Genomic DNA, 27812 nt, shown 5'->3' with positions numbered 1-27812 from the left:
AATATATTTGAGATTCTTTGAAGTAGACACACTGCCTTGATGACAGCTTTGTACACTCTAGGAATTCTCTCAACCAGCTTCATGAGGTAGTCACCTGGAATGCATTTAAATTAACAGGTGTAACTTGTTAAAAGTTCATTTGTGGAATTTGGGCGGGAACGTTTGAGCTAAACAGCTGTGTTTTGTCAAGATTGGGATGGTATACAGAATATAGTCCTAAAGTAAAATACCAAGTCCACGTTTTGGCAAGAACAGCTCAAATAAACAAAAAGAAATGACAGTCCATCATTACTTTAAGACATGAAAGTTACTCAATACGGAACATTTCAAGAACTTTGAAAGTGTCTTCAAGTGCAGTCCCAAAAACCATCAAGCGCTGTGATGAAACTGGCTCTCATTGGGACCGCCACAGGAAAGGAAGACCCAGAGTTACCTCTGCTGTGGTATGATGAAACTGGCTCTCATTGGGACCGCCACAGGAAAGGAAGACCCAGAGTTACCTCTGCTGTGGTATGATGAAACTGGCTCTCATTGGGACCGCCACAGGAAAGGAAGACCCAGAGTTACCTCTGCTGTGGTATGATGAAACTGGCTCTCATTGGGACCGCCACAGGAAAGGAAGACCCAGAGTTACCTCTGCTGTGGTATGATGAAACTGGCTCTCATTGGGACCGCCACAGGAAAGGAAGACCCAGAGTTACCTCTGCTGTGGTATGATGAAACTGGCTCTCATTGGGACCGCCACAGGAATGGAAGACCCAGAGTTACCTCTGCTGTGGTATGATGAAACTGGCTCTCATTGGGACCGCCACAGGAAAGGAAGACCCAGAGTTACCTCTGCTGTGGTATGATGAAACTGGCTCTCATTGGGACCGCCACAGGAAAGGAAGACCCAGAGTTACCTCTGCTGTGGTATGATGAAACTGGCTCTCATTGGGACCGCCACAGGAAAGGAAGACCCAGAGTTACCTCTGCTGTGGTATGATGAAACTGGCTCTCATTGGGACCGCCACAGGAATGGAAGACCCAGAGTTACCTCTGCTGTGGTATGATGAAACTGGCTCTCATTGGGACCGCCACAGGAAAGGAAGACCCAGAGTTACCTCTGCTGTGGTATGATGAAACTGGCTCTCATGAGGACCGCCACAGGAAAGGAAGACCCCGAGTTACCTCTGCTGTGGTATGATGAAACTGGCTCTCATTGGGACCGCCACAGGAAAGGAAGACCCAGAGTTACCTCTGCTGTGGTATGATGAAACTGGCTCTCATTGGGACCGCCACAGGAAAGGAAGACCCAGAGTTACCTCTGCTGTGGTATGATGAAACTGGCTCTCATTGGGACCGCCACAGGAAAGGAAGACCCAGAGTTACCTCTGCTGTGGTATGATGAAACTGGCTCTCATTGGGACCGCCACAGGAAAGGAAGACCCAGAGTTACCTCTGCTGTGGTATGATGAAACTGGCTCTCATTGGGACCGCCACAGGAAAGGAAGACCCAGAGTTACCTCTGCTGTGGTATGATGAAACTGGCTCTCATTGGGACCGCCACAGGAAAGGAAGACCCAGAGTTACCTCTGCTGTGGTATGATGAAACTGGCTCTCATTGGGACCGCCACAGGAAAGGAAGACCCAGAGTTACTCTGCTGTGGTATGATGAAACTGGCTCTCATTGGGACCGCCACAGGAAAGGAAGACCCAGAGTTACCTCTGCTGTGGTATGATGAAACTGGCTCTCATTGGGACCGCCACAGGAAAGGAAGACCCAGAGTTACCTCTGCCACAGAATGATACGTTCATTAGAGTTACCATCCTCGCAAATTGCAGCCCAAATAAATTATTCAAAAAGTTCAAGTAACAGACACATCTCAACATCAACTGTTCAGAGGAGACTGCGTGAATCAGGCCTTCATGGTCGAATTGCAGCAAAGAAACCACTACTAAAGGTCACCAATAATAAGAAGAGACTTGCTTGGGCCAAGAAACACGAGCAATGGACATTAGACCAGTGGAAATCTGTCCTTTGGTCTGATGAGTCCAAATTTGAGATGTTTGGTTCCAACCACCATGTCTTTGTAAGATGTAAGAGTGTCAATAGTGTGCAAAGCTGTCATCGAGGTAACGGGTGTCTTCTTCGAAGAATCTAAAATCTAGTTTGATGTGTTGAACACTTTTTTGGTTACTACATGATTCCATGTGTTATTTCATCATTTTGATGTCTTCACTATTATTCTACAATGTAGAAAATAGTACAAATAAAGAAAAACCCTTTAATGAGTAGGTGTGTCCAAACTGTTGACAGCAACATATTATAAAAAATGTTGCTTCCTCTTGGGCCCCCCACGGGCCTGGGCCCAGGTGCTTCAGTACCGATAGGCCCCTGCATTAAATCGGCCCTGGTCATACAATCCGCTGGCGCTTCATTCACTCTGCTGGTGCGTCATAGAGTTTCTTCTCGGAAAAACGGTGACTGGCGCCATTGTGTGGCTTTACGGAAAATAACACCAAAAGAGTTGAAAACTCCAATTCATAGGAGTCCAATCAATCAGCAAACTTACACGACAATGAAATTCATTATAGGCTACGTGTTAAATCTAATGTTGAACAGATCGTATCGACATATTGTTTCACACCTTTATGATTACGCACAAGTTGACAATTACGCTATAGACTTCACTTTCTACACCGATTGGTCAACTTTGATACGATATGCCTTCAAGTTGATAACTTTGGCACTTTCACTTATTATAGCTAATAGCCTACAAATCCTTCATTATCGACAGGTCATATCTAAAGTCGCTGACGTTGCAGAGCACAGTGAACAGCTCTAGAGAACTATTTTATAATTCATCCATCCCCTTTCCGGGACCAATTTCCTTTTGGAAAGACCAATAAAAAGCGTGGGAAAATTCTCCCCACTTTTTCCATTTACAGGGCAGGTTATTAAAAGAAAGCACGCGGGGACGCCTGCCGAACATACCGCAGAGTAGTAGAACGACGGAGTACTAAGGAGAAGTCAACCAACAGAAGAACCCAACTTTACGACTGACAGGTACGGATGCTTCGCTGTTATCTTAAACCGAGCTTTTAAAAAACATGTAGGCTATTCTTATAACATATTGGCGCCCATAACTTTTCCTTTTCGTCTTCGTAGAATTATCTGTGAGTTACGACTGTGATGATGAAAGCGTAACATACAAAGTGATGCATGCGATGGGATTGTAAATGATCTGGTATAGCAAAGTTAAAATGACAGAGTCAATTAACATAGGGTTTGCTCACATTTTAAGAGTATACAACAAAAATGTATAAAATAGTTTGCCCTACCTGTCAACAGTTGAAAAATCCATCAAGTTCAGTCAAACGTGTCTCAAGAACATGACATTGTATACGAATTATTGGGGAAAAAAATAAGAAACACGCACACCGCACTTGATAGTGTATCACTGCTCTTTAATAACAAGCTCTACGAATCGACCACACAGCCTTCGTCATACAAACTATTGGGAAATATATTTAATACTTTTGGATGGTAAATAGGCCTGCAAAATACAGGAAAAATATATGTTTCTGAAATGGCATTAAACTACAACAAAGAAACATGGTGTAACACAGGATGGATACACAAGTGGATGGATGGACAGGGAGACAGTGTTATTCGTTCTGGCCTCACATAACATGGTTTTAAAAGAGGATTGTTAGCATGCTGTAGTGATTGAGGAGGGGGGAAGCTGTGGTCCACTTACAGTACATGCAGCAGTGGTTTCCAACCCTGATCCTCCAGTACCCCCAACATCCTGGTCCTCCAGTACCCCCAACACCCTGGTCCTTCAGTACCCCCAACACCCTGGTCAGAACACCCTGTACCCCCAACACCCTGGTCCTCCAGTACCCCCAACACCCTGGTCCTTCAGTACCCCCAACACCCTGGTCAGAACACCCTGTACACCCTGGGGGTCCTGGAGGTCCAGGGTGTTGGGGAGTACTGGAGGTCCAGGGTGTTGGGGAGTACTGGAGGTCCAGGGTGTTGGGGGGTACTGGAGGACCAGGGTGTTGGGGGTACTGGGGGACCAGGTTGTGGGGGGTACTGGAGGACCAGGGTGTTGGGGGTACTGGAGGACCAGGGTGTTGGGGGTACTGGGGGACCAGGTTGTGGGGGGTACTGGGGGACCAGGTTGTGGGGGGTACTGGAGGACCAGGGTGTTGGGGGTACTGGAGGACCAGGGTGTTGGGGGTACTGGAGGACCAGGGTGTTGGGGGTACTGGAGGACCAGGGTGTTGGGGGTACTGGAGGACCAGGGTGTTGGGGGTACTGGAGGACCAGGGTGTTGGGGGTACTGGGGGACCAGGGTGTTGGGGGTACTGGGGGACCAGGTTGTGGGGGGTACTGGAGGACCAGGGTGTTAGGGGTACTGGAGGACCAGGGTGTTGGGGGTACTGGAGGACCAGGGTGTTGGGGGTACTGGAGGACCAGGGTGTTGGGGGTACTGGAGGACCAGGGTGTTGGGGGTACTGGAGGACCAGGGTGTTAGGGGTACTGGAGGACCAGGGTGTTGGGGGTACTGGAGGACCAGGGTGTTGGGGGTACTGGAGGACCAGGGTGTTGGGGGTACTGGAGGACCAGGGTGTTGGGGGTACTGGAGGACCAGGGTGTTGGGGGTACTGGAGGACCAGGGTGTTGGGGGTACTGGAGGACCAGGGTGTTGGGGGTACTGGAGGACCAGGGTGTTGGGGGTACTGGAGGACCAGGGTGTTGGGGGTACTGGAGGACCAGGGTGTTGGGGGTACTGGGGACCAGGGTGTTGGGGGTACTGGAGGACCAGGGTGTTGGGGGGTACTGGAGGACCAGGGTGTTGGGGGTACTGGGGGACCAGGGTGTTGGGGGTACTGGAGGACCAGGGTGTTGGGGGTACTGGAGGACCAGGGTGTTAGGGGTACTGGAGGACCAGGGTGTTGGGGGTACTGGGGGACCAGGGTGTTAGGGGTACTGGAGGACCAGGGTGTTAGGGGTACTGGAGGACCAGGGTGTTGGGGGTACTGGAGGACCAGGGTGTTGGGGGTACTGGAGGACCAGGGTGTTGGGGGTACTGGAGGACCAGGGTGTTAGGGGTACTGGAGGACCAGGGTGTTGGGGGTACTGGGGGACCAGGGTGTTGGGGGTACTGGAGGACCAGGGTGGGGAAACACTAACATACAGTATACAGCTAATCAGGACTGGCATTTTTGTGTGCGTGTGGGAAATGCTGTGTTAGTATTTGTAGTCATTATGGATCACCATTAGTTCCTGCCAAGGCAGCAGCTACTGTTCCTGGGGTTTATTATGGATCCCCATTAGTTCCTGCCAAGGTAGAAGCTACTCTTCCTGGTTTTTTTAAGGATCCCCATTAGTTCCTGCCAAGGCAGCAGCTACTCTTCCAGGGGTTTATTGTGGATCTCCATTAGTTCCTGCCAAGGCAGCAGCTACTCTTCCTGGTTTTTTTAAGGATCCCCATTAGTTCCTGCTAAGACAGCAGCTACTCTTCCTGGGGTTCATTATGGATCCCCATTAGTTCCTGTCAAGGCAGCAGCTACTCTTCCTGGGGTTCATTATGGATCCCCATTAGTTCCTGCCAAGGCAGCAGCTACTCTTCCAGGGGTTTATTGTGGATCTCCATTAGTTCCTGCCAAGGCAGCAGCTACTCTTCCTGGGGTTTATTATGGATCCCCATTAGTTCCTGCCAAGGCAGCAGCTACTCTTCCAGGGGTTTATTGTGGATCTCCATTAGTTCCTGTCAAGGCAGCAGCTACTCTTCCTGGGGTTTATTATGGATCCCCATTAGTTCCTGCCAAGGCAGCAGCTACTCTTCCAGGGGTTTATTGTGGATCTCCATTAGTTCCTGCCAAGGCAGCAGCTACTCTTCCTGGTTTTTTTAAGGATCCCCATTAGTTCCTGCTAAGACAGCAGCTACTCTTCCTGGGGTTCATTATGGATCCCCATTAGTTCCTGTCAAGGCAGCAGCTACTCTTCCTGGGGTTCATTATGGATCCCCATTAGTTCCTGCTAAGACAGCAGCTACTCTTCCTGGGGTCCGGGCAAAATTAAGGCAGTTATACAATTGACAAAACATTACAATACATTCACAACAGATTTTCACAACATATTAAGTGTGTGCCCTCAGGCTCCTACTCCATCACTACCACATATCTACAGTACTAAATCCATGGGTGTGTATGTTATCGTGTGTGTATAGTGTGTATAGTGTGTGTGTGTGTGTGTGTGTGTGTGTGTGTGTGTGTGTGTGTGTGTGTGTGTGTGTGTTATCATGTGTGTGTATAGTGTGTATGTTATCATGTGTATGTTATCGTGTGTGTGTATAGTGTGTATGTTATCGTGTGTGTGTATAGTGTGTATGTTATCATGTGTGTGTATAGTGTGTATGTTATCATGTGTGTGTATAGTGTGTATGTTATCATGTGTGTGTATAGTGTGTATGTTATCATGTGTGTGTATAGTGTGTATGTTATCGTGTGTGTATAGTGTGTATGTTATCATGTGTGTGTATAGTGTGTGTGTTATCATGTGTGTGTATAGTGTGTGTGTTATCATGTGTGTGTATAATGTGTATGTTATCGCGTGTGTATGTTATCATGTGTGTGTATAGTGTGTATGTTATCATGTGTGTGTATAATGTGTATGTTATCGTGTGTGTATGTTATCATGTGTGTGTATAGTGTGTATGTTATCATGTTCCACAAGGTGTATTTTATCTGTTTTTAAATCTGTTTCTCCTGCTTCAACAGTTACCTGATGTGGAATATAGAGTTCCATGTCGTCAGGGCTCTATGTAGTACTGTGGAATAGAGTTCCATGTAGTCATGTCTCTATGTAGTACTGTGGAATAGAGTTCCATGTAGTCATGGCTCTATGTAGTACTGTGGAATAGAGTTCCATGTAGCTCTATGTAGTACTGTGGAATAGAGTTCCATGTAGTCATGGCTCTATGTAGTACTGTGGAATAGAGTTCCATGTAGTCATGGCTCTATGTAGTACTGTGGAATAGAGTTCCATGTAGTCATGGATCTATGTAGTACTGTGGAATAGAGTTCCATGTAGTCATGGCTCTATGTAGTACTGTGGAATAGAGTTCCATGTAGTCATGGCTCTATGTAGTACTCTGGAATAGAGTTCCATGTTGTCATGGATCTATGTAGTACTGTGGAATAGAGTTCCATGTAGTCATGGCTCTATGTAGTACTGTGGAATAGAGTTCCATGTAGTCATGGCTCTATGTAGTACTGTGGAATAGAGTTCCATGTAGTCATGGATCTATGTAGTATCTACAGTGCATTCAATTCCTCTCACAAATATAAGTAGTGATGAAGTCAATGAAATGAAATAAAATACCTCCCTTCCCTTATTTCCCTCTCTCCTCCCTCCCTTCCCTTTGTTCCCTCTCTCTCTTCCCTGCCTTCCCTTAGTTCCCTCTCTCCTCCCTCCCTTCCCTTAGGTTCCTCTCTCTCCTCCCTCCTTTCCCTTAGTTCCCTCTCTCTCCTCCCTCCCTTCCCTTAGTTCCCTCTCTCTCCTCCCTCCCTTCCCTTAGTTCCCTCTCTCTCCTCCCTCCCATCCCTTAGTTCCCTCTCTCTCCTCCCTCCCGTCCCTTAGTTCCCTCTCTCTCCTCCCTCCCATCCCTTAGTTCCCTCTCTCTCCTCCCTCCCGTCCCTTAGTTCCCTCTCTCTCCTCCCTCCCGCCCCTTAGTTCCCTCTCTCTCCTCCCTCCCGCCCCTTAGTTCCCTCTCTCTCCTCCCTCCCGCCCCTTAGTTCCCTCTCTCTCCTCCCTCCCGCCCCTTAGTTCCCTCTCTCTCCTCCCTCCCGTCCCTTAGTTCCCTCTCTCTCCTCCCTCCCGTCCCTTAGTTCCCTCTCTCTCCTCCCTCCCTCCCGTCCCTTAGTTCCCTCTCTCTCCTCCCTCCCGTCCCTTAGTTCCCTCACTATCCTCCTTCCGTCCCTCTTCCCTCCCTTCCCTTAGTTCCCTCACTATCCTCCCTCCCGTCCCTTAATTCCCTCTCTCTCCTCCCTCCCGTCCCTTAGTTCCCTCTCTCTCCTCCCTCCCATCCCTTAGTTCCCTCACTATCCTCCCTCCCTCTTCCATCCCTTCCCTTAGTTCCCTCTCTCTCCTCCCTCCCGTCCCTTAGTTCCCTCTCTCTCCTCCCTCCCGCCCCTTAGTTCCCTCTCTCTCCTCCCTCCCGCCCCTTAGTTCCCTCTCTCTCCTCCCTCCCGCCCCTTAGTTCCCTCTCTTTCCTCCCTCCCGTCCCTTAGTTCCCTCTCTCTCCTCCCTCCCGTCCCTTAGTTCCCTCTCTCTCCTCCCTCCCTCCCGTCCCTTAGTTCCCTCACTATCCTCCCTCCGTCCCTCTTCCCTCCCGTCCCTTAGTTCCCTCACTATCCTCCCTCCCGTCCCTTAGTTCCCTCTCTCTCCTCCCTCCCGTCCCTTAGTTCCCTCTCTCTCCTCCCTCCCGTCCCTTAGTTCCCTCTCTCTCCTCCCTCCCTTCCCTTAGTTCCCTCTCTCTCCTCCCTCCCGTCCCTTAGTTCCCTCTCTCCTCCCTCCTTTCCCTTAGTTCCCTCTCTCTCCTCCCTCCCATCCCTTAGTTCCCTCTCTCTCCTCCCTCCTGTCCCTTAGTTCCCTCTCTCTCCTCCCTCCCTCCCATCCCTTAGTTCCCTCTCCTCCCTCCCTCCCATCCCTTAGTTCCCTCTCTCTCCTCCCTCCCGTCCCTTAGTTCCCTCTCTCTCCTCTCTCCCATCCCTTAGTTCCCTCTCTCTCCTCCCTCCCGTCCCTTAGTTCCCTCTCTCTCCTCCCTCCCGCCCCTTAGTTCCCTCTCTCTCCTCCCTCCCGCCCCTTAGTTCCCTCTCTCTCCTCCCTCCCGCCCCTTAGTTCCCTCTCTCTCCTCCCTCCCGCCCCTTAGTTCCCTCTCTCTCCTCCCTCCCGTCCCTTAGTTCCCCTCTCTCTCCTCCCTCCCGTCCCTTAGTTCCCCTCTCTCCTCCCTCCCTCCCGTCCCTTAGTTCCCCCTCTCTCTCCTCCCTCCCGTCCCTTAGTTCCCTCACTATCCTCCCTCCGTCCCTCTTCCCTCCCTTCCCTTAGTTCCCTCACTATCCTCCCTCCCGTCCCTTAATTCCCTCTCTCTCCTCCCTCCCGTCCCTTAGTTCCCCTCTCTCCTCCCTCCCATCCCTTAGTTCCCTCACTATCCTCCCTCCCTCTTCCATCCCTTCCCTTAGTTCCCTCTCTCTCCTCCCTCCCGTCCCTTAGTTCCCTCTCTCTCCTCCCACCCGTCCCTTATTTCCCTCTCTCTCCTCCCTCCCGTCCCTTAGTTCCCTCTCTCTCCTCCCTCTCGTGCCTTAGTTCCCTCTCTCTCCCCTTAGTTCCCTCTCTCTCCTCCCTCCCGCCCCTTAGTTCCCTCTCTCTCCTCCCTCCCGTCCCTTAGTTCCCTCTCTCTCCTCCTTCCCTTCCCTTAGTTCCCTCTCTTTCCTCCACTTTGAAGAAAGTATATATATAATAGTAAAAGAGAGATAACAAACAATCAGATAAAAGTCAAGAGTTGGCCCAGTTCACAGGATGTTTGTGTGTGTGTGTGTGTGTGTGTGTGTGTGTGTGTGTGTGTGTGTGTGTGTGTGTGTGTGTGTGTGTGTGTGTGTGTGTGTGTGTGTGTGTGTGTGTGTGTGTGTGTGTGTGTGTGTGTGTGTGTGTGTGTGTGTGTGTGTGTGTGTGTGTGTGTGTGTGTGTGTGTGTGTGTGTGTGTGTGTGTGTGTGTGTGTGTGTGTGTGTGTGTGTGTGTGTGTGTGTGTTAATCATGTGGACATTTCAGGGGACAGCATAACAACAGTCCCCCAGGGGAACGTAGACTGGAAGAGACACAGTATCGTGTACGTCACTGAGACAGAGAAACATCAATCTCATTCTGAACATTGCATAAGTGTAATCAAATCAACATCATATAACACTCGTATGCTGAGAACGACTACAGTGTTGCGTAATATGATACAGTCAAAAAAGCCTAAAATTACTTTATTTGTAATACTTTTCCGAAAGGTTTCGTTGTTTTATTTAATGTTTCTTTAAACCAAAACATGGAGGTGGAAAAACCCCTAGGCACATTGGTTTGGGTGGTGAACTCATGGAAACAGGGTTATTTATTAGGGGGGTTATGTTGTGTTCTGACACACATGACCTCTGGTAAAAGGAAGTATTCTAGAAAACATCCAGGAGCATGTTTCACCAGTGTGTATGTGTGTGTGAGAGAGTCTTTGTGTGTGTGTGTGTGTGTGTGTGTGTGTGAGAGAGAGAGTCTTTGTTTGTGTGTGTGTGTGAGAGAGAGAGTCTTTGTTTGTGTGTGTGTGTGTGAGAGAGAGTCTTTGTGTGTGTGTGTGTGTGTGTGAGAGAGAGAGTCTTTGTGTGTGTGTGTGTGTGTGTGTGAGAGAGAGTCTTGTGTGTGTGTGAGTGAGTGAGAGAGAGTATGTTTGGTGTGTGTGTGTGTGTGTGTGTGTGTGTGTTGATAGATAATGTATAATGTTTTTATGTCGAGTATGGTACGTCGAGTATGGTACGTCGAGTATGGTACGTCGAGTATGGTACGTCGAGTATGGTACGTCGAGTATGGTACGTCGAGTATGGTACGTCGAGTATGGTACGTCGAGTATGGTACGTCGAGTATGGTACGTCGAGTATGGTACGTCGAGTATGGTACGTCGAGTATGGTACGTCGAGTATGGTACGTCGAGTATGGTACGTCGTGTATGGTACGTCGAGTATGGTACGTCGAGTATGGTACGTCGAGTATGGTACGTCGCGTATGGTACGCTGCGTATGGTACGTTGAGTATGGTACGTTGAGTGTGGTACGTCGCGTGTGGTACGCTGCGTGTGGTACGTCGAGTGTGGTACGTCGCGTGTGGTACGTCGCGTGTGGTACGTCGCGTGTGGTACGTCGCGTGTGGTACGTCGCGCGTGGTACGTCGAGCGTGGTACGTCGAGCGTGGTACGTCGAGCATGGTACGTCGTGTATGGTACGTCGAGTGTGGTACGTCGCGCGTGGTACGTCGAGTATGGTACGTCGAGTATGGTACGTCGTGTATGGTACGTCGTGTTAACATGAGTGTGTTCACCTGTCTCCCCCTGTAGGTGACAGAGGATGTCCAGAGCTGACTGGTCCTTCCTGGAGCAGCTGTTGGAGGAGGGGCAGGAGTATAGCACCGGGGTGGGCCGTGTCTGGCTCACTGTCCTCTTCCTGTTCCGCATGCTGGTCCTCGGCACCGCCGCAGAGTCAGCCTGGGACGACGAACAGAACAGCTTCGTCTGTAATACCAAGCAACCTGGATGTACCGCCGTGTGTTACGACAAAGCTTTCCCCATATCACATTACCGCTATTTTGTCCTTCAGGTGATTTTTGTTTCCACACCGACTATATTTTACTTCGGATATGTGGCCATGAGGGCTGCAAAGGAGAAAAAAAAGGAGGAAGAGGAGGAGGAGGAGAGGACGGAGGAGGGTGGGGATGGTGAGGGACGAGAGAGGGGAGGAGTTAAGAAGAAGAGGGAGGTGAGAAAGGGGGAAGAAATAGAGGAGGAGAAAGGAGGGAGAAAGGTGGTGAAAGCTCTCCCAGAGGCTCCTAAGCTGAAGGGCCGTCTCCTCTGTGCCTACGCCGCCAGCATCCTCCTCAAGGTCCTCCTGGAGGTCGGCTTCATCGTGGGGCTATGGTACCTGTACGGCTTCGTGATCCCGGCCCGGTTCGAGTGTGTCCGGGACCCCTGTCCTCACACGGTGGACTGCTTCGTCTCCAGACCCACGGAGAAGACCATCTTCACCATCTACACACAGACAATCGCTGGAGTCTCTCTCCTTCTCAACCTAGCAGAGCTCCTCTACCTCCTCCAGCTGGCCATCACCCACCACCTAGAACAACACTACGCCCAGGAGCAGTACACCTTTCCTGGCATAGCCGGGGTCAGAGTCCGGCCTGGTGCTCCAAGCCTGGAGATGGAGATGCAGCAAGTTTCGCCTTACCAGGAGAAAGGCCATCTGTATTTACCCATGGAGGAGGCCGGCTACGCCAAGCCCAGTGAGAGTTATCTGGTCCTGGAGTCCAGAGCAGGGATGGATTCTGGTGGTGACATTCTCCCCAGTTACTTGAACTGTTTGGGGGCGATAAGGACTACACACTCTTCAGGGAGAGCTCACCATAAGAAATACAGCACACAACACACACACAGTAAGGGTGCCCAGAAGGGACACAGTAACAAACACACTAAGCATTATGTATGAGGAACCAGAGAGGTTTGGTTCTGTGAATAGAAGAGAGCACTATGTCCACTACAGACTGATAGAGGCACCTTCGTAGTGGTGGGGGGGGGGGATGAACAAGAATAAGGAAACACTTTACTTGACACCCTGTGTCATAACACTGTTATAATATGGTCATAACAGCTGACATTAACCTGTTATAACCTGGTCATAACAGCTGACATTAACCTGTTATAACCTGTTATAATATGGTCATAACAGCTGACATTAACCTGTTATAACCTGTTATAATATGGTCATAACAGCTGACATTAACCTGTTATAACCTGTCATAACATGGTCATAACAGCTGACATTAACCTGTTATAATATGGTCATAACAGCTGACATTAACCTGTTATAACCTGGTCATAACAGCTGACATTAACCTGTTATAACCTGTTATAATATGGTCATAACAGCTGACATTAACCTGTTATAACCTGGTCATAACAGCTGACATTAACCTGTTATAACCTGTCATAACATGGTCATAGCAGCTGACATTAACCTGTTATAATATGGTCATAACAGCTGACATTAACCTGTTATAACCTGTTATAATATGGTCATAACAGCTGACATTAACCTGTTATAATATGGTCATAACAGCTGACATTAACCTGTTATAACCTGTTATAATATGGTCATAACAGCTGACATTAACCTGTTATAATATGGTCATAACAGCTGACATTAACCTGTTATAACCTGGTCATAACAGCTGACATTAACCTGTTATAACCTGTTATAATATGGTCATAACAGCTGACATTAACCTGTTATAACCTGGTCATAACAGCTGACATTAACCTGTTATAATATGGTCATAACAGCTGACATTAACCTGTTATAACCTGTTATAATATGGTCATAACAGCTGACATTAACCTGTTATAATATGGTCATAACAGCTGACATTAACCTGTTATAACCTGGTCATAACAGCTGACATTAACCTGTTATAATAGACTGGGAACATGAGAAACCTCCCTCAGGGGAGGTAGGATCCTTGATCAGGGAACACCAGAGAATGGAAACATGAGAAACCTCCCTCAGGGGAGGTACGATCCTTGATCAGGGAACACCAGAGAATGGGAACATGAAAAACCTCCCTCAAGGGGAGGTACGATCCTTGATCATGGAACACCAGAGAATGGGAACATGAGAAACCTCCCTCAGGGGAGGTACGATCCTTGATCAGGGAACACCAGAGAATGGGAACATGAGAAACCTCCCTCAGGGGAGGTACGATCCTTGATCAGGGAACACCAGAGAATGGGACAATGGGAAACCTCCCTCAAGGGGAGGTACGATCCTTGATCATGGAACACAAAGAATGGGAGCATGAGAAACCTCCCTCAGGGGAGGTACGATCCTTGATCAGGGAACACCAGAGAATGGGAACATGAGAAACCTCCCTCAGGGGAGGTACGATCCTTGATCAGGGAACACCAGAGAATGGGAACATGAGAAACCTCCCTCAGGGGAGCTACGATCCTTGATCATGGAACACCAGAGAATGGGAACATGAGAAACCTCCCTCAGGGGAGCTACGATCCTTGATCATGGAACACCAGAGAATGGGAACCAGAGAAACCTCCCTCAGGGGTGGTACGATCCTTGATCATGGAACACCAGAGAATGGGAACATGAGAAACCTCCCTCAGGGGAGGTACGATCCTTGATCATGGAACACCAGAGAATAGGAAATGAAGAATAATGGAACAGTCAAATGATGTAGTATAATTCAGCTATTTATGACTTCAGGAATCCTTCTATTCCAATGGGAATGGGATAAGCCTATGCAGTGGCTGATTGTGATAATGGAAGAACTTGGGATTCCACAGAGAAAACAACCTACAGAGCCCATGCAGTGCAGTGAGGTCTTGTGAGAAAGCATGGGTTAGGAGGGGGAAATATGACTGTCCCAAATGGCACCGTATTCCCTACATCGTGCACTACTTTAGATCAGAGCCTCATGGACCCTAGTCAACAGTAGTGCACGATGTAGGGAATAGGGTGCCATTTGGGAGGTATCCTTTAAGTTCTGAATTAAGCATGTTCCCTAAGGGATTAATGTGACCTCAGAATGCTGCTAGAGCCAGTGGATTGTACTGGACTATTCTGTCTCCCTGGAGACTAGAGTACTGGGATCTCTGTTCTATTCTGTTTCCCTGGAGACTAGATTACTGGGATCTCTGTTCTATTCTGTCTCACCGGAGACTAGAGTACTGGGATCTCTGTTCTATTCTGTTTCCCTGGAGACTAGAGTACTGGGATCTCTGTTCTATTCTGTCTCCCTGGAGACTAGAGTACTGGGATCTCTGTTCTATTCTGTCTCCCTGGAGACTAGAGTACTGGGATCTCTGTTCTATTCTGTCTCCCTGGAGACTAGAGTACTGGGATCTCTGTTCTATTCTGCCTCCCACTAGTGGCCAAACACACTGACACACAGATGCGTACAAGCACACACACTGGCAATCATGCACACAAAAGCACACACATAAGCATGCGTGCACACACACACACACACACACACACACACATTGTCACGAACCGGCTTAAAGCCCGTAACAAAGGGAGACAACGTGGAGATAAGGAGTAACAAAATATATATTTATTAACTAAAGCAACTAAGGAAAATATACAATGGTGTGTGTAATCAGTAATCAGTAGTGTAAGTGAGTGTTTTGCATGCATGAATGTGATAATGCAGGGTATTGAAAGGTGCCAATGCAAACAAACAAACAAAAGGCCACCAAGAACCACAACACAATCTACAATGGTGTCTGCATGGAGAGAGTCTCCTCCATGAATGTGGAAGAGGTCTATTTATCCTGGGACACACCTTGCCCAGGTGTTTCCCATGTAGCTGACGACCCTCCCCAACTCCGCCCACCGGCATCCTAATAAGGAAACAAGAACAAACAGAATACAGCAGACGGAGTGGGAGGGTCGTCACAATATAGACAAACACACACACACACACATACACCCTTATCCCCTCTCCAACGATGGCTTGGAGTCAGGAGAGAGGAGCTAGAACCATGGTGTGCTGGGATGGTCGTCAGTATCCAAAACATGAAGAATGAGGCATGGAGAGAAAGAGACTGGGGGGGGAGAGGGAGTGGGTATGTAGAGAAACACAGAGAATGGGTATGTTCAATTAAAGTGACTGTTCCTGAATGTTTTTAAGTTAATTATATCCTCTTTGTTTACCACTTCACTTGACTAGAGCTGTGAATTGATGGCGTCCACAAGTTATGGCTTGATGGAGAACAGCAGTTTAGCTAAGACACCTAATTATTCTAACATTATCCTAATTCTTCTAACCAAGCCAATTGTATTTTTTTTTTGGGGGGGGTGTTATACGGCGCCCAATCAGAATGCATTCTATGAAAGTCTTGAAATTGTGTTGTCAAACTGTAATGATTTCCTGTTGAAGGGAATTATTTTGTTAGTGGATTTCAATACTGATGTCTGCAAAAAGAACCAACCCACAATGTATCTATGCACTTTTGTAAATCACTTGCTCTGACCCAAATGATAAAAGATCCCACCAGGATATGTGAAACAGTGGAAAGTACGATTGACTTAATATTGGTGTCTGATCTAAAATATCACAGAGTGGAGTAATATAAAATATAAAATCTGGAACCTGTGATCATTTTATTACATATTGCACAATGAGGATTTTTAAAGATATATATACATTTGAAGTCGGAACTTTACATCCACTTACGTTGGAGTCATTAAAACTTGTTTTTCAACCACTCCACAAATGTCTTGTTAACAAACTATAGTTTTGGCAAGTCGGTTAGGACACAAGTTGGTTAGGACACATTACTTGTGCATGACACAAGTAATGTGTCCAACAATTGTTTCCAGACAGATTATTTCACTTATAATTCACTGTATCAGAATTCCAGTGGGTCAGAAGTTTACATACACTAAGTTGACTGTGCCTTTAAACAGCTTGGAATATTCCAGAAAATGATGTCATGGCTTTAGAAGCTTCTGAAAGGCTAATTGACATCATTTGAGTCAATTGGAGGTGTACCTGTGGATGTACTTCAAGGCCTACCTTCAAACTCAGTGCCTCTTTGCTTGACATCATGGGAAAATGAAAAGAAATCAGCCAATTGTAGACCTCCACAAGTCTGGTTCATCCTTGGGAGCAATTTCCAAACGCCTGAAGGTACCACGTTCACCTGTACAAACAAAAGTACGCAAGTATGAACACCATGGGACCACACAGCCGTCATACCGCTCAGGAAGGAGACGCTTTCTGTCTCCTAGAGATGAACGTACTTTGGTGCGAAAAGTTCAAATCAATCCCAGAACAACAGCAAAGGACCTTGTGAAGATGCTGGAGGAAACAGGTACAAAAGTATCTATATCCACAGTAAAACAAGTCCTATATCGACAAAAGCTGAAAGGCCGCTCAGCAATGAACAAGCCACTGCTCCAAAACCGTCATAAAAACCAGACTACGGTTTGCAACTGCACATGAAAACAGAGATCGTACTTTTTGGAGAAATGTCCTCTGGTCTGATGAAACAAAAATAGAACTGTTTGGCCATAATGACCATTGTTATGTTTGGAGGAAAAGGGAGAGGTTTGCAAGCCGAAGGACACCAACCCAACCGTGAAGCACGGGGGTGGCAGCATCATGTTGTGGGGGTGCTTTGCTGCAGGAGGGACTGGTGCACTTCACAATATATATGGCATCATGAGGGAGGAAAATTATGTGGATATATTGAAGCAACATCTCAAGATATCAGTCAGGAAGTTAAAGCTTGGTCGCAAATGGGTCTTCCAAATGGACCCCAAGCATACTTCCAAAGTTGTGGAAAATGGCTTAAGGACAACAAAGTCAAGGTATTGGAGAGGCCATCACAAAACCCTGACCTCAATCCTATATAACATTTGTGGGCAGAACTGAAAAAGCGTGTGTGAGCAAGGAGGCCTACAAACCTGACTCAGTTACACCAGCTCTGTCAGGAGGAATGGACCAACATTCACCCAACTTATTGTGGGAAGCTTGTGGTAGGCTACCTGAAATGTTCGAGCCAAGTTAAACAATTTAAAAGCAATTCTACCAAATACTAATTGAGTGTATGTAAACTTCTGACCCACTGGGAATGTGATGAAAGAAATAAAAGCTGAAATAAATCATTCTCTCTACTATTATTCTGACATTTCACATTCTTAAAATAAAGTGGTGATCGTAACTGACCTAAGACAGGGAATTTTTACTAGGATTAAATGTCTGAAATTGTGAAACACTGAGTTTAAATGTATTTGGCTAAAGGTGTATGTAAACTTCCCACTTCAACTGTAAGTGTCACAAAACAGTTAGAAACAGAGGACTCAAAAAATACTGTGTTGAAATGTTTAGGGAGGAAGTGGGTAAAATTGACTGGTCACCTGTGCTAGATAGTGTAGGGGTAGACAGTGCCTGGGAAGTCTTTAAATGTAGATTCCTTGATGTGGTGAATGTGATGGCTCCCATTAGACTGGTCAGGGTAAAGCAGAGATCTAGCCCTTGGTTTAATCATGAGATTCTAGAATCTATCCAAGCAAGGAATAAGGCCTTTAAGGTATGTAAGAACTCTCAAGAGCAGCATGATTTTGTCCAATATAAACATCACATAAATGAAGCACAGAGCAGGATGGATGAAGCGAAGAGGGGTTACTTTGATGAGAAAATAATTGAGAACAAAAATTACCCTAAAAAGCGTTGGAAATCATTTAAGGAACTAGGCTGTAGTAGTACTACCAAAAACAAATTGGGCTGAATATCAAGGAGGAGATGGTATATGAAAAAGCAGGGATTGCCAATGAATTCAACTCTTTTTTTACTTCAGTTGCCAGCAAGCTGGTTAGCAGGCTGGTTAGCAAGCTGGTTAGCAGGCTGGTTGCAGGCTGGTTAGCGAGCTGGTTAGCGGGCTGGTTAGCGAGCTGGTTAGCGAGCTGGTTAGCGGGCTAGTTAGCGAGCTGGTTAGCGGGCTGGTTAGCGGGCTGGTTAGCGGGCTGGTTAGCGAGCTGGTTAGCGGGCTGGTTAGCGGGCTGGTTAGCGGGCTGGTTAGCAAGCTGGTTAGCGGGCTGGTTAGCAAGCTGGTTAGCGGGCTGGTTAGCAAGCTGGTTAGCAAGCTGCCCACCAGTTCTGGTTTGTATGGAAGCAACCAAGTCCAGAAGTATTATGTAAAGTTAGGGGTTCAGCCAAACTCTTTATCCTTTGCAAAGGAAGCAACATCCAAAATAGTCAGTACGCTGACAGAGCTTAAATGCTCCAAAGCCACAGGCCTGGATAATATTCCTGCAAGGTTTCTTGTAGATTCTGCTGAACAAATTTGCCCTTGTATTACGCATATCGTTAATCTCTCTCTTGAACAAGGCACCTTTCCCAGGGACATGAAACAAGCTAAAGTTATACCTCTGTATAAGAAGGGGATACAGTCTGACCCTGGGAGTTACAGGCCTGTATCTATCCTCTGTAGAAGGGGATACAGTCTGACCCCGGGAGTTACAGGCCTGTATCTATCCTCTGTAGAAGGGGATACAGTCTGACCCTGGGGGTTACAGGCCTGTATCTATCCTCTGTAGAAGGGGATACAGTCTGACCCTGGGAGTTACAGGCCTGTATCTATCCTCTGTAGAAGAAGGGGATACAGTCTGACCCTGGTAGTTACAGGCCTGTATCTATCCTCTGTAGAAGGGGATACAGTCTGACCCTGGGAGTTACAGGCCTGTATCTATCATCTGTAGAAGGGGATACAGTCTGACCCTGGGAGTTACAGGCCTGTATCTATCCTCTGTAGAAGGGGATACAGTCTGACCCTGGGAGTTACAGGCCTGTATCTATCCTCTGTAGAAGGGGATACAGTCTGACCCTGGGAGTTACAGGCCTGTATCTATCCTCTGTAGAAGGGGATACAGTCTGACCCTGGGAGTTACAGGCCTGTATCTATCCTCTGTAGAAGGGGATACAGTCTGACCCTGGGAGTTACAGGCCTGTATCTATCCTCTGTAGAAGGAAAAAAAACCTGCTACATTGATTCTCCTAACATTACATTACATTTACATTTAAGTCATTTGGCAGACGCTCTTATCCAGAGCGACTTACAAATTGGTGAATTCACCTTCTGACATCCAGTGGAACAGCCACTTTACAATAGTGCATCTAAATCATTTAAGGGGGGGGGGGGGGGGGGTGAGAAGGATTACTTTATCCTATCCTAGGTATAACAATACTCAACCTGCTATGTTAATTCTCCTAACCTGCTTTAGCAATTCTCCTAACCTGCTATGTTAATTCTCCTAACCTGCTTTAGCAATTCTCCTAACCTGCTCTGTTAATTCTCCTAACCTGCTATGTTCATTCTCCTAACCTGCTATGTTAATTCTCCTAACCTGCTCTGTTAATTCTCCTAACCTGCTATGTTAATTCTCCTAACCTGCTCTGTTAATTATCCTAACCTGCTATGTTAATTCTCCCTACCTGCTATGTTAATTCTCCTAACCTGCTCTGTTAATTCTCCTAACCTGCTATGTTAATTCTCCTAACCTGCTATGTTAATTCTCCTAACCTGCTCTGTTAATTCTCCTAACCTGCTCTGTTAATTCTCCTAACCTGCTCTGTTAATTCTCCTAACCTGCTATGTTAATTCTCCTAACCTGCTGTGTTAATTATCCTAACCTGCTATGTTAATTCTCCTAACCTGCTGTGTTAATTATCCTAACCTGCTTTGTTAATTCTCCTAACCTGCTGTGTTAATTCTCCTAACCTGCTTTGTTAATTATCCTAACCTGCTATGTTAATTCTCCTAACCTGCTGTGTTAATTATCCTAACCTGCTATGTTAATTCTCCTAACCTGCTATGTTAATTATCCTAACCTGCTATGTTAATTCTCCTAACCTGCTGTGTTAATTATCCTAACCTGCTTTGTTAATTCTCCCTACCTGCTATGTTAATTATCCTAACCTGCTATGTTAATTCTCCTAACCTGCTGTGTTAATTATCCTAACCTGCTTTGTTAATTCTCCTAACCTGCTGTGTTAATTCTCCTAACCTGCTTTGTTAATTATCCTAACCTGCTATGTTAATTCTCCTAACCTGCTGTGTTAATTATCCTAACCTGCTATGTTAATTCTCCTAACCTGCTATGTTAATTATCCTAACCTGCTATGTTAATTCTCCTAACCTGCTCTGTTAATTCTCCTAACCTGCTCTGTTAATTCTCCCTACCTGCTATGTTAATTCTCCTAACCTGCTATGTTAATTATCCTAACCTGCTATGTTAATTATCCTAACCTGCTAAGAATAACAGAACAGAATATATATAACTACGTTAAAGGATATTATATTCTGCTAATATCCCTCACAAGAAAATTGCAGGAAAATAACTATGATTTACTGCCCTGCTTTGACTCTGTCTCGGGGTTTAGAGGTCTAACAGCAATATTCATATGCCAGTAAAAGTTGATATAAGGTGGAAAAGCACTTTTATACAGGCCGCATGTCATATCGTTATGGGGGGGATGTGGACCATGAAAAAGGGGAGGTGCTGATAAAACCCAGAACTCTGCACACTACACACAGGGACATGTCCTGGATCATTTTCCATTGTGTGTGTGTGTGTGTGTGTTCGTGTGACGGTGTGTGAAGGATACTAGCCTCAGTGAACTCTACACAAAGACCGTTCATTTCCAGCAATTTAGGGAACTGTCTCCTCGACGATAAGCAGTTATCTGTGACAAGAAATAGTGCCTGATGGGTAATTGTCTAGAAAAGACACATCCTGTCTCACCCTTGGGACCTCAAATCAAACAATAACAAACAGCCGGGGATGAAAATATGGTTAATATCACTGATGTCTCTCGCTGAAGATGTTTTAAATGAAAACAACAGGTATTAAATTAAATAACAGGTTTTAAATTAAACAACAGGTTTTAAATGAGAACAACAGGTTTTAAATGAAAACAACAGGTATTAAATTAAACAACAGGTTTTAAATTAAACAACAGGTTTTAAATTAAACAACAGGTTTTAAATGAGAACAACAGGTTTTAAATTAAACAACAGGTTTTAAATGAAAACAACAGGTTTTAAATTAAACAACAGGTTTTAAATTAAACAACAGGTTTTAAATGAGAACAACAGGTTTTAAATTAAACAACAGGTTTTAAATGAGAACAACAGGTTTTAAATTAAACAACAGGTTTTAAATTAAACAACAGGTTTTAAATGAGAACAACAGGTTTGAAGTGAAACAGCAGGTTTTAGGTTTTTATTATTTAATTTAAAAAAAGAGGAAGCCATTCCTTGACTGTGTTAATGCACAGTGTGTTTTGGTTATGAGTTGTCTCCTCACTGCCACCCTCTCTGAAAGATGAGCTGGCAGCAGGTATTGATGTGAGTACCAAATGGCAACCTATTCCCTATATAGTGCACTACTTTTGACCAAGGCACATAGGGTGTAAATCAATATGTACTGCAGTAGTGCGCTATGCAGTACATAGGGTTCTATTTGGTGTGTGAAGTGGCTAAGCAGGGCCTGGTGAGGCTGCCCAATGCACTGCCTGTTCTGAAGCACCTGGGACAGTAGTCTCACTATGGTGTGTTATCTATCTCAGGCCAGCAAGTATGTGTGTGTGTGTGTGTGTGTGTGTGTGTGTGTGTGTGTGTGTGTGTGTGTGTGTGTGTGTGTGTGTGTGTGTGTGTGTGTGTGTGTGTGTGTGTGTGTGTGTGAGAGAGAGAGAGAGAGAGAGAATGTGTGTGGAGGGAGGTGGCATGCTAACTAAACGTTGGGGTCATGGAACAGCTTGAGAGGGGTGACCCACTTTGGCCCTACTCTCTGCCAACCAAAACCTACGGGAGCAGAAAACTGGGCCTGAATAGTCCGGCCGCAGGCAGGAGCAGCCTGCCCCCCCCCCCCCCCCCCCCCCCCCACAGCCTACACTAACCCCCTACAGAGACTGCAGTCTACACCCCCCCCTACTGTAGACAGAGACAGCAGCCTACACCCCCCTACAGCCTACACTAACCCCCTACGGAGACAGCAGCCTACACCCCCCCCCCACAGCTTACACTAACCCCCTACAGAGACTGCAGTTTACACCCCCCTACATCCTACACTAACCCCCTACAGAGGCAGCAGTCCACACCGCCCCACCCCTACTGTAGACAGAGACAGCAGTCTACACCCCCCCCCCCCTACTGTAGACAGAGACAGCAGTCTACACCCCCCTACTGTAGACAGAGACAGCAGTCTACACCCCCCTACTGTAGACAGAGACAGCAGTCTACACCCCCTACTGTAGACAGAGACAGCAGTCTACACCCCCTACTGTAGACAGAGACAGCAGTCTACACCCCCCCTACTGTAGACAGAGACAGCAGTCTACACCCCCCCTACTGTAGACAGAGACAGCAGTCTACACCCCCTACTGTAGACAGAGACAGCAGTCTACACCCCCCCCTACTGTAGACAGAGACAGCAGTCTACACCCCCCTACTGTAGACAGAGACAGCAGTCTACACCCCCCCTACTGTAGACAGAGACAGCAGTCTACATCCCCCCTACTGTAGACAGAGACAGCAGTCTACACCCCCCCTACTGTAGACAGAGACAGCAGTCTACACCCCCCTACTGTAGACAGAGACAGCAGTCTACACCCCCTACTGTAGACAGAGACAGCAGTCTACACCCCCCCCACCCCTACTGTAGACAGAGACAGCAGTCTACACCCCCCACCCCTACTGTAGACAGAGACAGCAGTCTACACCCCCCCACCCCTACTGTAGACAGAGACAGCAGTCTACATCCCCCCTACTGTAGACAGAGACAGCAGTCTACACCCCCCACCCCTACTGTAGACAGAGACAGCAGTCTACACCCCCCCTACTGTAGACAGAGACAGCAGTCTACACCCCCTACTGTAGACAGAGACAGCAGTCTACACCCCCCACCCCTACTGTAGACAGAGACAGCAGCCTACACCCCCCCCTACAGCCTACACTAACCCCCTACGGAGACAGCAGCCTACACCCCCCACAGCTTACACTAACCCCCTACAGAGACTGCAGTTTACACCCCCCTACATCCTACACTAACCCCCTACAGAGGCAGCAGTCCACACCGCCCCACCCCTACTGTAGACAGAGACAGCAGTCTACACCCCCCTACTGTAGACAGAGACAGCAGTCTACACCCCCTACTGTAGACAGAGACAGCAGTCTACACCCCCCCCCCACCCCTACTGTAGACAGAGACAGCAGTCTACACCCCCCACCCCTACTGTAGACAGAGACAGCAGTCTACACCCCCCACCCCTACTGTAGACAGAGACAGCAGTCTACACCCCCCCCACCCCTACTGTAGACAGAGACAGCAGTCTACACCCCCCCACCCCTACTGTAGACAGAGACAGCAGTCTACACCCCCCTACTGTAGACAGAGACAGCAGTCTACACCCCCCACCCCTACTGTAGACAGAGACAGCAGTCTACACCCCCCTACTGTAGACAGAGACAGCAGTCTACACCCCCCCCACTGTAGACAGAGACGGCAGTCTACACCCCCTACTGTAGACAGAGACAGCAGTCCACACCCCCCCTACTGTAGACAGAGACAGCAGTCTACACCCCCTACTGTAGACAGAGACAGCAGTCTACACCCCCTATGTGTAGACAGAGAGGGCAGTCTACACCCCCTACTGTAGACAGAGAGAGCAGTCTACATCCCCCCTACTGTAGACAGAGACAGCAGTCTACACCCCCCTACTGTAGACAGAGACGACAGTCTACACCCCCCCCCCACTGTAGACAGAGACAGCAGTCTACACCCCCCCCTACTGTAGACAGAGACAGCAGTCTACACCCCCCACCCTACTGTAGACAGAGACAGCAGTCTACACCCCCCTACTGTAGACAGAGACAGCAGTCTACACCCCCCCCCCTACTGTAGACAGAGACAGCAGTCTACACCCCCCTACTGTAGACAGAGACAGCAGTCTACACCCCCCCCTACTGTAGACAGAGACAGCAGTCTACACCCCCCTACTGTAGACAGAGACAGCAGTCTACACCCCCCCCTACTGTAGACAGAGACAGCAGTCTACACCCCCCCCCCCCTACTGTAGACAGAGACAACAGTCTACACCCCCTACTGTAGACAGAGACAGCAGTCTACACCCCCCCTACTGTAGACAGAGACAACAGTCTACACCCCCCTACTGTAGACAGAGACAGCAGTCTACACCCCCCTACTGTAGACAGAGACGACAGTCTACACCCCCTCCCCACTGTAGACAGAGACAGCAGTCTACATCCCCCCCCCACTGTAGACAGAGAAAGCAGTCAGCCATACACACTGACTAGAGTACAGGAAGGAACTGTCAGACCGATAGAGTACAGGAAGGACCTGTCAGACAGATAGAGTACAGGAAGGAACTGTCAGACAGATAGAGTACAGGAAGGACCTGTCAGACCCATAGAGTACAGGAAGGAACTGTCAGACCCATAGAGTACAGGAAGGAACTGTCAGACAGATAGAGTACAGGAAGGACCTGTCAGACAGATAGAGTACAGGAAGGAACTGTCAGACAGATAGAGTACAGGAAGGAACTGTCAGACAGATAGAGTACAGGAAGGAACTGTCAGACCCATAGAGTACAGGAAGGAACTGTCAGACTACCTGTCATCTGTTGATAATAGTCTGATTAAAACTGAAGGTTACAATCTGCACCTACATGCAACATCTTCTCACTCTAATTATTATCTCTTATAGGCTGACTACACCAGTGACGTGGCATGCGCGAGCATTGCAAAATATATTTAGAAATCTATATTATTCCATTATTGCACACACAGTGCTCACACGCGCCAACGAGCATCTGCGTTGCCAAGGGCTAAAATAGATCGCGCTGCAAGTCCTGCCTCTCCCATCTCCTCATTGGTTTATAGAAGCAGGTACCCAGGTGCCATCTCCTCATTGGTTTATAGAAGCAGGTACCCACGTGCCATCTCGTCATTGGTTTATAGAAGCAGGTCCCCACGTGCCATCTCCTCATTGGTTCTACCCACGTGGGTGATTGAAAGACGAACGAGGTCAGTGGCAGAAATGCACCTAATTTATGAAAGTTGCCAATCGCAATATAGAGTACAGAGAAGAAAAATCTTGGAAGGAAGAGAGATGACTAGAAACTATTTGGTTGACCGTTTTATGTGTGGATTAATTGTCGGAGTAGAGGACCTTGTGCATTTTAGGTAAAATAACATCTCAATGTTTATATCCCAGGACAAATTAGCTAACAACAGCAAGCTAGCTAAATAGGATGAATTAGCTAGCAAGTGCAAGCTAGCTAGCAAATTTGCCATATATGTTTAATGCTTTTCAACCTGTCCCCAATGTAATATAATTGGTCCAGAGTTTGTTTTGATATTTTAACCTGCGTGTCGTTATCGTGTTTGGTGTAGGGGGACAAAATACATTTATGCACAATGGCGCACATGCTCAGCCAGTTTGGGTTCCATGTTAGACAAGCCAAGAAGAAGCTACATATTTACTGCTGGATCAACAGTTACCCTAGGAGATGTTAGGGGGGTGACAATGTCATATTGAGAGACAACTAGTGTGGTGTAATCTGTCGTGGACAGACTTTCTGACCAAATTACCTCGCGTTTTATAGTTTAAACCATTTACCAGACACCTTTGTCCAAAGAAACTTACAATCCCTGGAATTGAGTCCATCATCCTGGCATTTAAATGGCTCTACCAACTGAGCGACAGAGGATTCACATTTTAGTATAACAGAGATTAAATAGTACCTGCAAAACACCAGTCTCAACGTCAACAGTGAAGCAGCGACTCTGGGATAATGGCCTTCTAGGCAGAGTTGCAAAGAAAATGCCATATCTCAGACTGGCCAATATAAAGAACACAGACACTGGAACTCTGCCTAGAAGGCCAACATCCCAGAGTCACCTCTTCAATGTTTATTTATGTTTTAAACTTTCATTTAACTTGGCAAGTCCGTTAAGAACAAATTCTTATTTTCAATGACGGCCTAGGAACGGTGGGTTAACTGCCTTGTTCAGGGGCAGAACAACAGATTTTTACCTTGTCAGCTCGGGGATTCGATCTTGCAACCTTTCGGTTAACACTTACAATGCTCTAAGCAACCTGCTGCCCTGTTGATATTGAGACTGTTTTTTTTGCAGGTACTATTTAATGAAGCTGCCAGTTGAGTTGACATGTGAAGATTCTGTTTCTCAAGCTAGACACTCTAATGTACTTGTCCTCTTGCTCAGTTGTGCACCGGGGCCTCCCACTCCTCTTTCTATTCTGGTTAGGGCCAGTTTGCGCTGTTCTGTGAAGGGAGTAGTACACAGCATTGTACGAGATCTTCAGTTTAATGGCAATTTCTCGCATGGAATAGCCTTCATTTCTCAGAACAAGAATAGACTGACGAGTATCAGAAGAAAGGTCTTTGTATCTGGCCATTTTGAGCCTGTAATCGAACCCACAAATGCTGATGCTCCAGATACTCAACTAGTCTAAAGTAGGCCATTTGTGTTGCTTCTTTAATCAGGACAACGGTTCTAAGCTGTGCTAACATAATTGCAAAAGGGGTTTCTAATGATCAATTAAGGGGTAAAGGATAGATAATAGACAGTAGCAGCAGTATGCTGTAGGTAGGGTAAATGATATATAATAGACAGTAACAGCAGAATACTGTAGGTAGGGGTAAAGGATAGATAATAGACAGTAACAGCAGTATACTGTAGGTAGGGGTAAAGGATAGATAATAGACAGTAACAGCAGTATACTGTAGGTAGGGGTAGAGGATAGATAATAGACAGTAACAGCAGTATACTGTAGGTAGGGGTAAAGGATAGATAATAGACAGTAACAGCAGTATACTGTAGGTAGGGTTAATGGATAGATAATAGACAGTAACAGCAGTATACTGTAGGTAGGGGTAAAGGATAGATAATAGACAGTAACAGCAGTATACTGTAGGTAGGGTTAATGGATAGATAATAGACAGTAACAGCAGTATACTGTAGGTAGGGGTAAAGGATAGATAATAGACAGTAACAGCAGTATACTGTAGGTAGGGGTAAAGGATAGATAATAGACAGTAACAGCAGTATACTGTAGGTAACAGCAGTATACTGTAGGTAGGGGTAGAGGATAGATAATAGACAGTAACAGCAGTATACTGTAGGTAGGGTTAATGGATAGATAATAGACAGTAACAGCAGAATACTGTAGGTAGGGGTAAAGGATAGATAATAGACAGTAACAGCAGTATACTGTAGGTAGGGTTAATGGATAGATAATAGACAGTAACAGCAGTATACTGTAGTTAGGGGTAAAGGATAGATAATAGACAGTAACAGCAGTATACTGTAGGTAACAGCAGTATACTGTAGGTAGGGTTAATGGATAGATAATAGACAGTAACAGCAGTATACTGTAGGTAGGGATAAAGGATAGA

The 27812-nt window shown here is 46.8% G+C and overlaps 1 protein-coding gene across 1 annotated transcript; it reads left to right on the top strand.

The window, feature by feature from the left end:
* Positions 1-2961: 2961 nt before the first annotated feature.
* On the top strand, positions 2962-15659 carry LOC135549481 (gap junction alpha-6 protein-like). Its single transcript, XM_064979479.1, has 2 exons — positions 2962-3049; positions 11140-15659. Exon 2 carries the CDS (start codon positions 11150-11152, stop codon positions 12278-12280), a length of 1131 nt encoding a protein of 376 aa, XP_064835551.1. The 5' UTR covers positions 2962-3049; positions 11140-11149; the 3' UTR covers positions 12281-15659.
* The last annotated feature ends 12153 nt before the right edge of the window (positions 15660-27812 follow it).

The sequence above is a fragment of the Oncorhynchus masou genome, chromosome 12, assembly GCF_036934945.1.
Source record: "Oncorhynchus masou masou isolate Uvic2021 chromosome 12, UVic_Omas_1.1, whole genome shotgun sequence".
NCBI classification, from domain to species: domain Eukaryota; kingdom Metazoa; phylum Chordata; class Actinopteri; order Salmoniformes; family Salmonidae; genus Oncorhynchus; species Oncorhynchus masou.
Note: the sequence above shows the minus strand (reverse complement) of the source record. Positions and strands in the feature narration are given on the sequence as shown.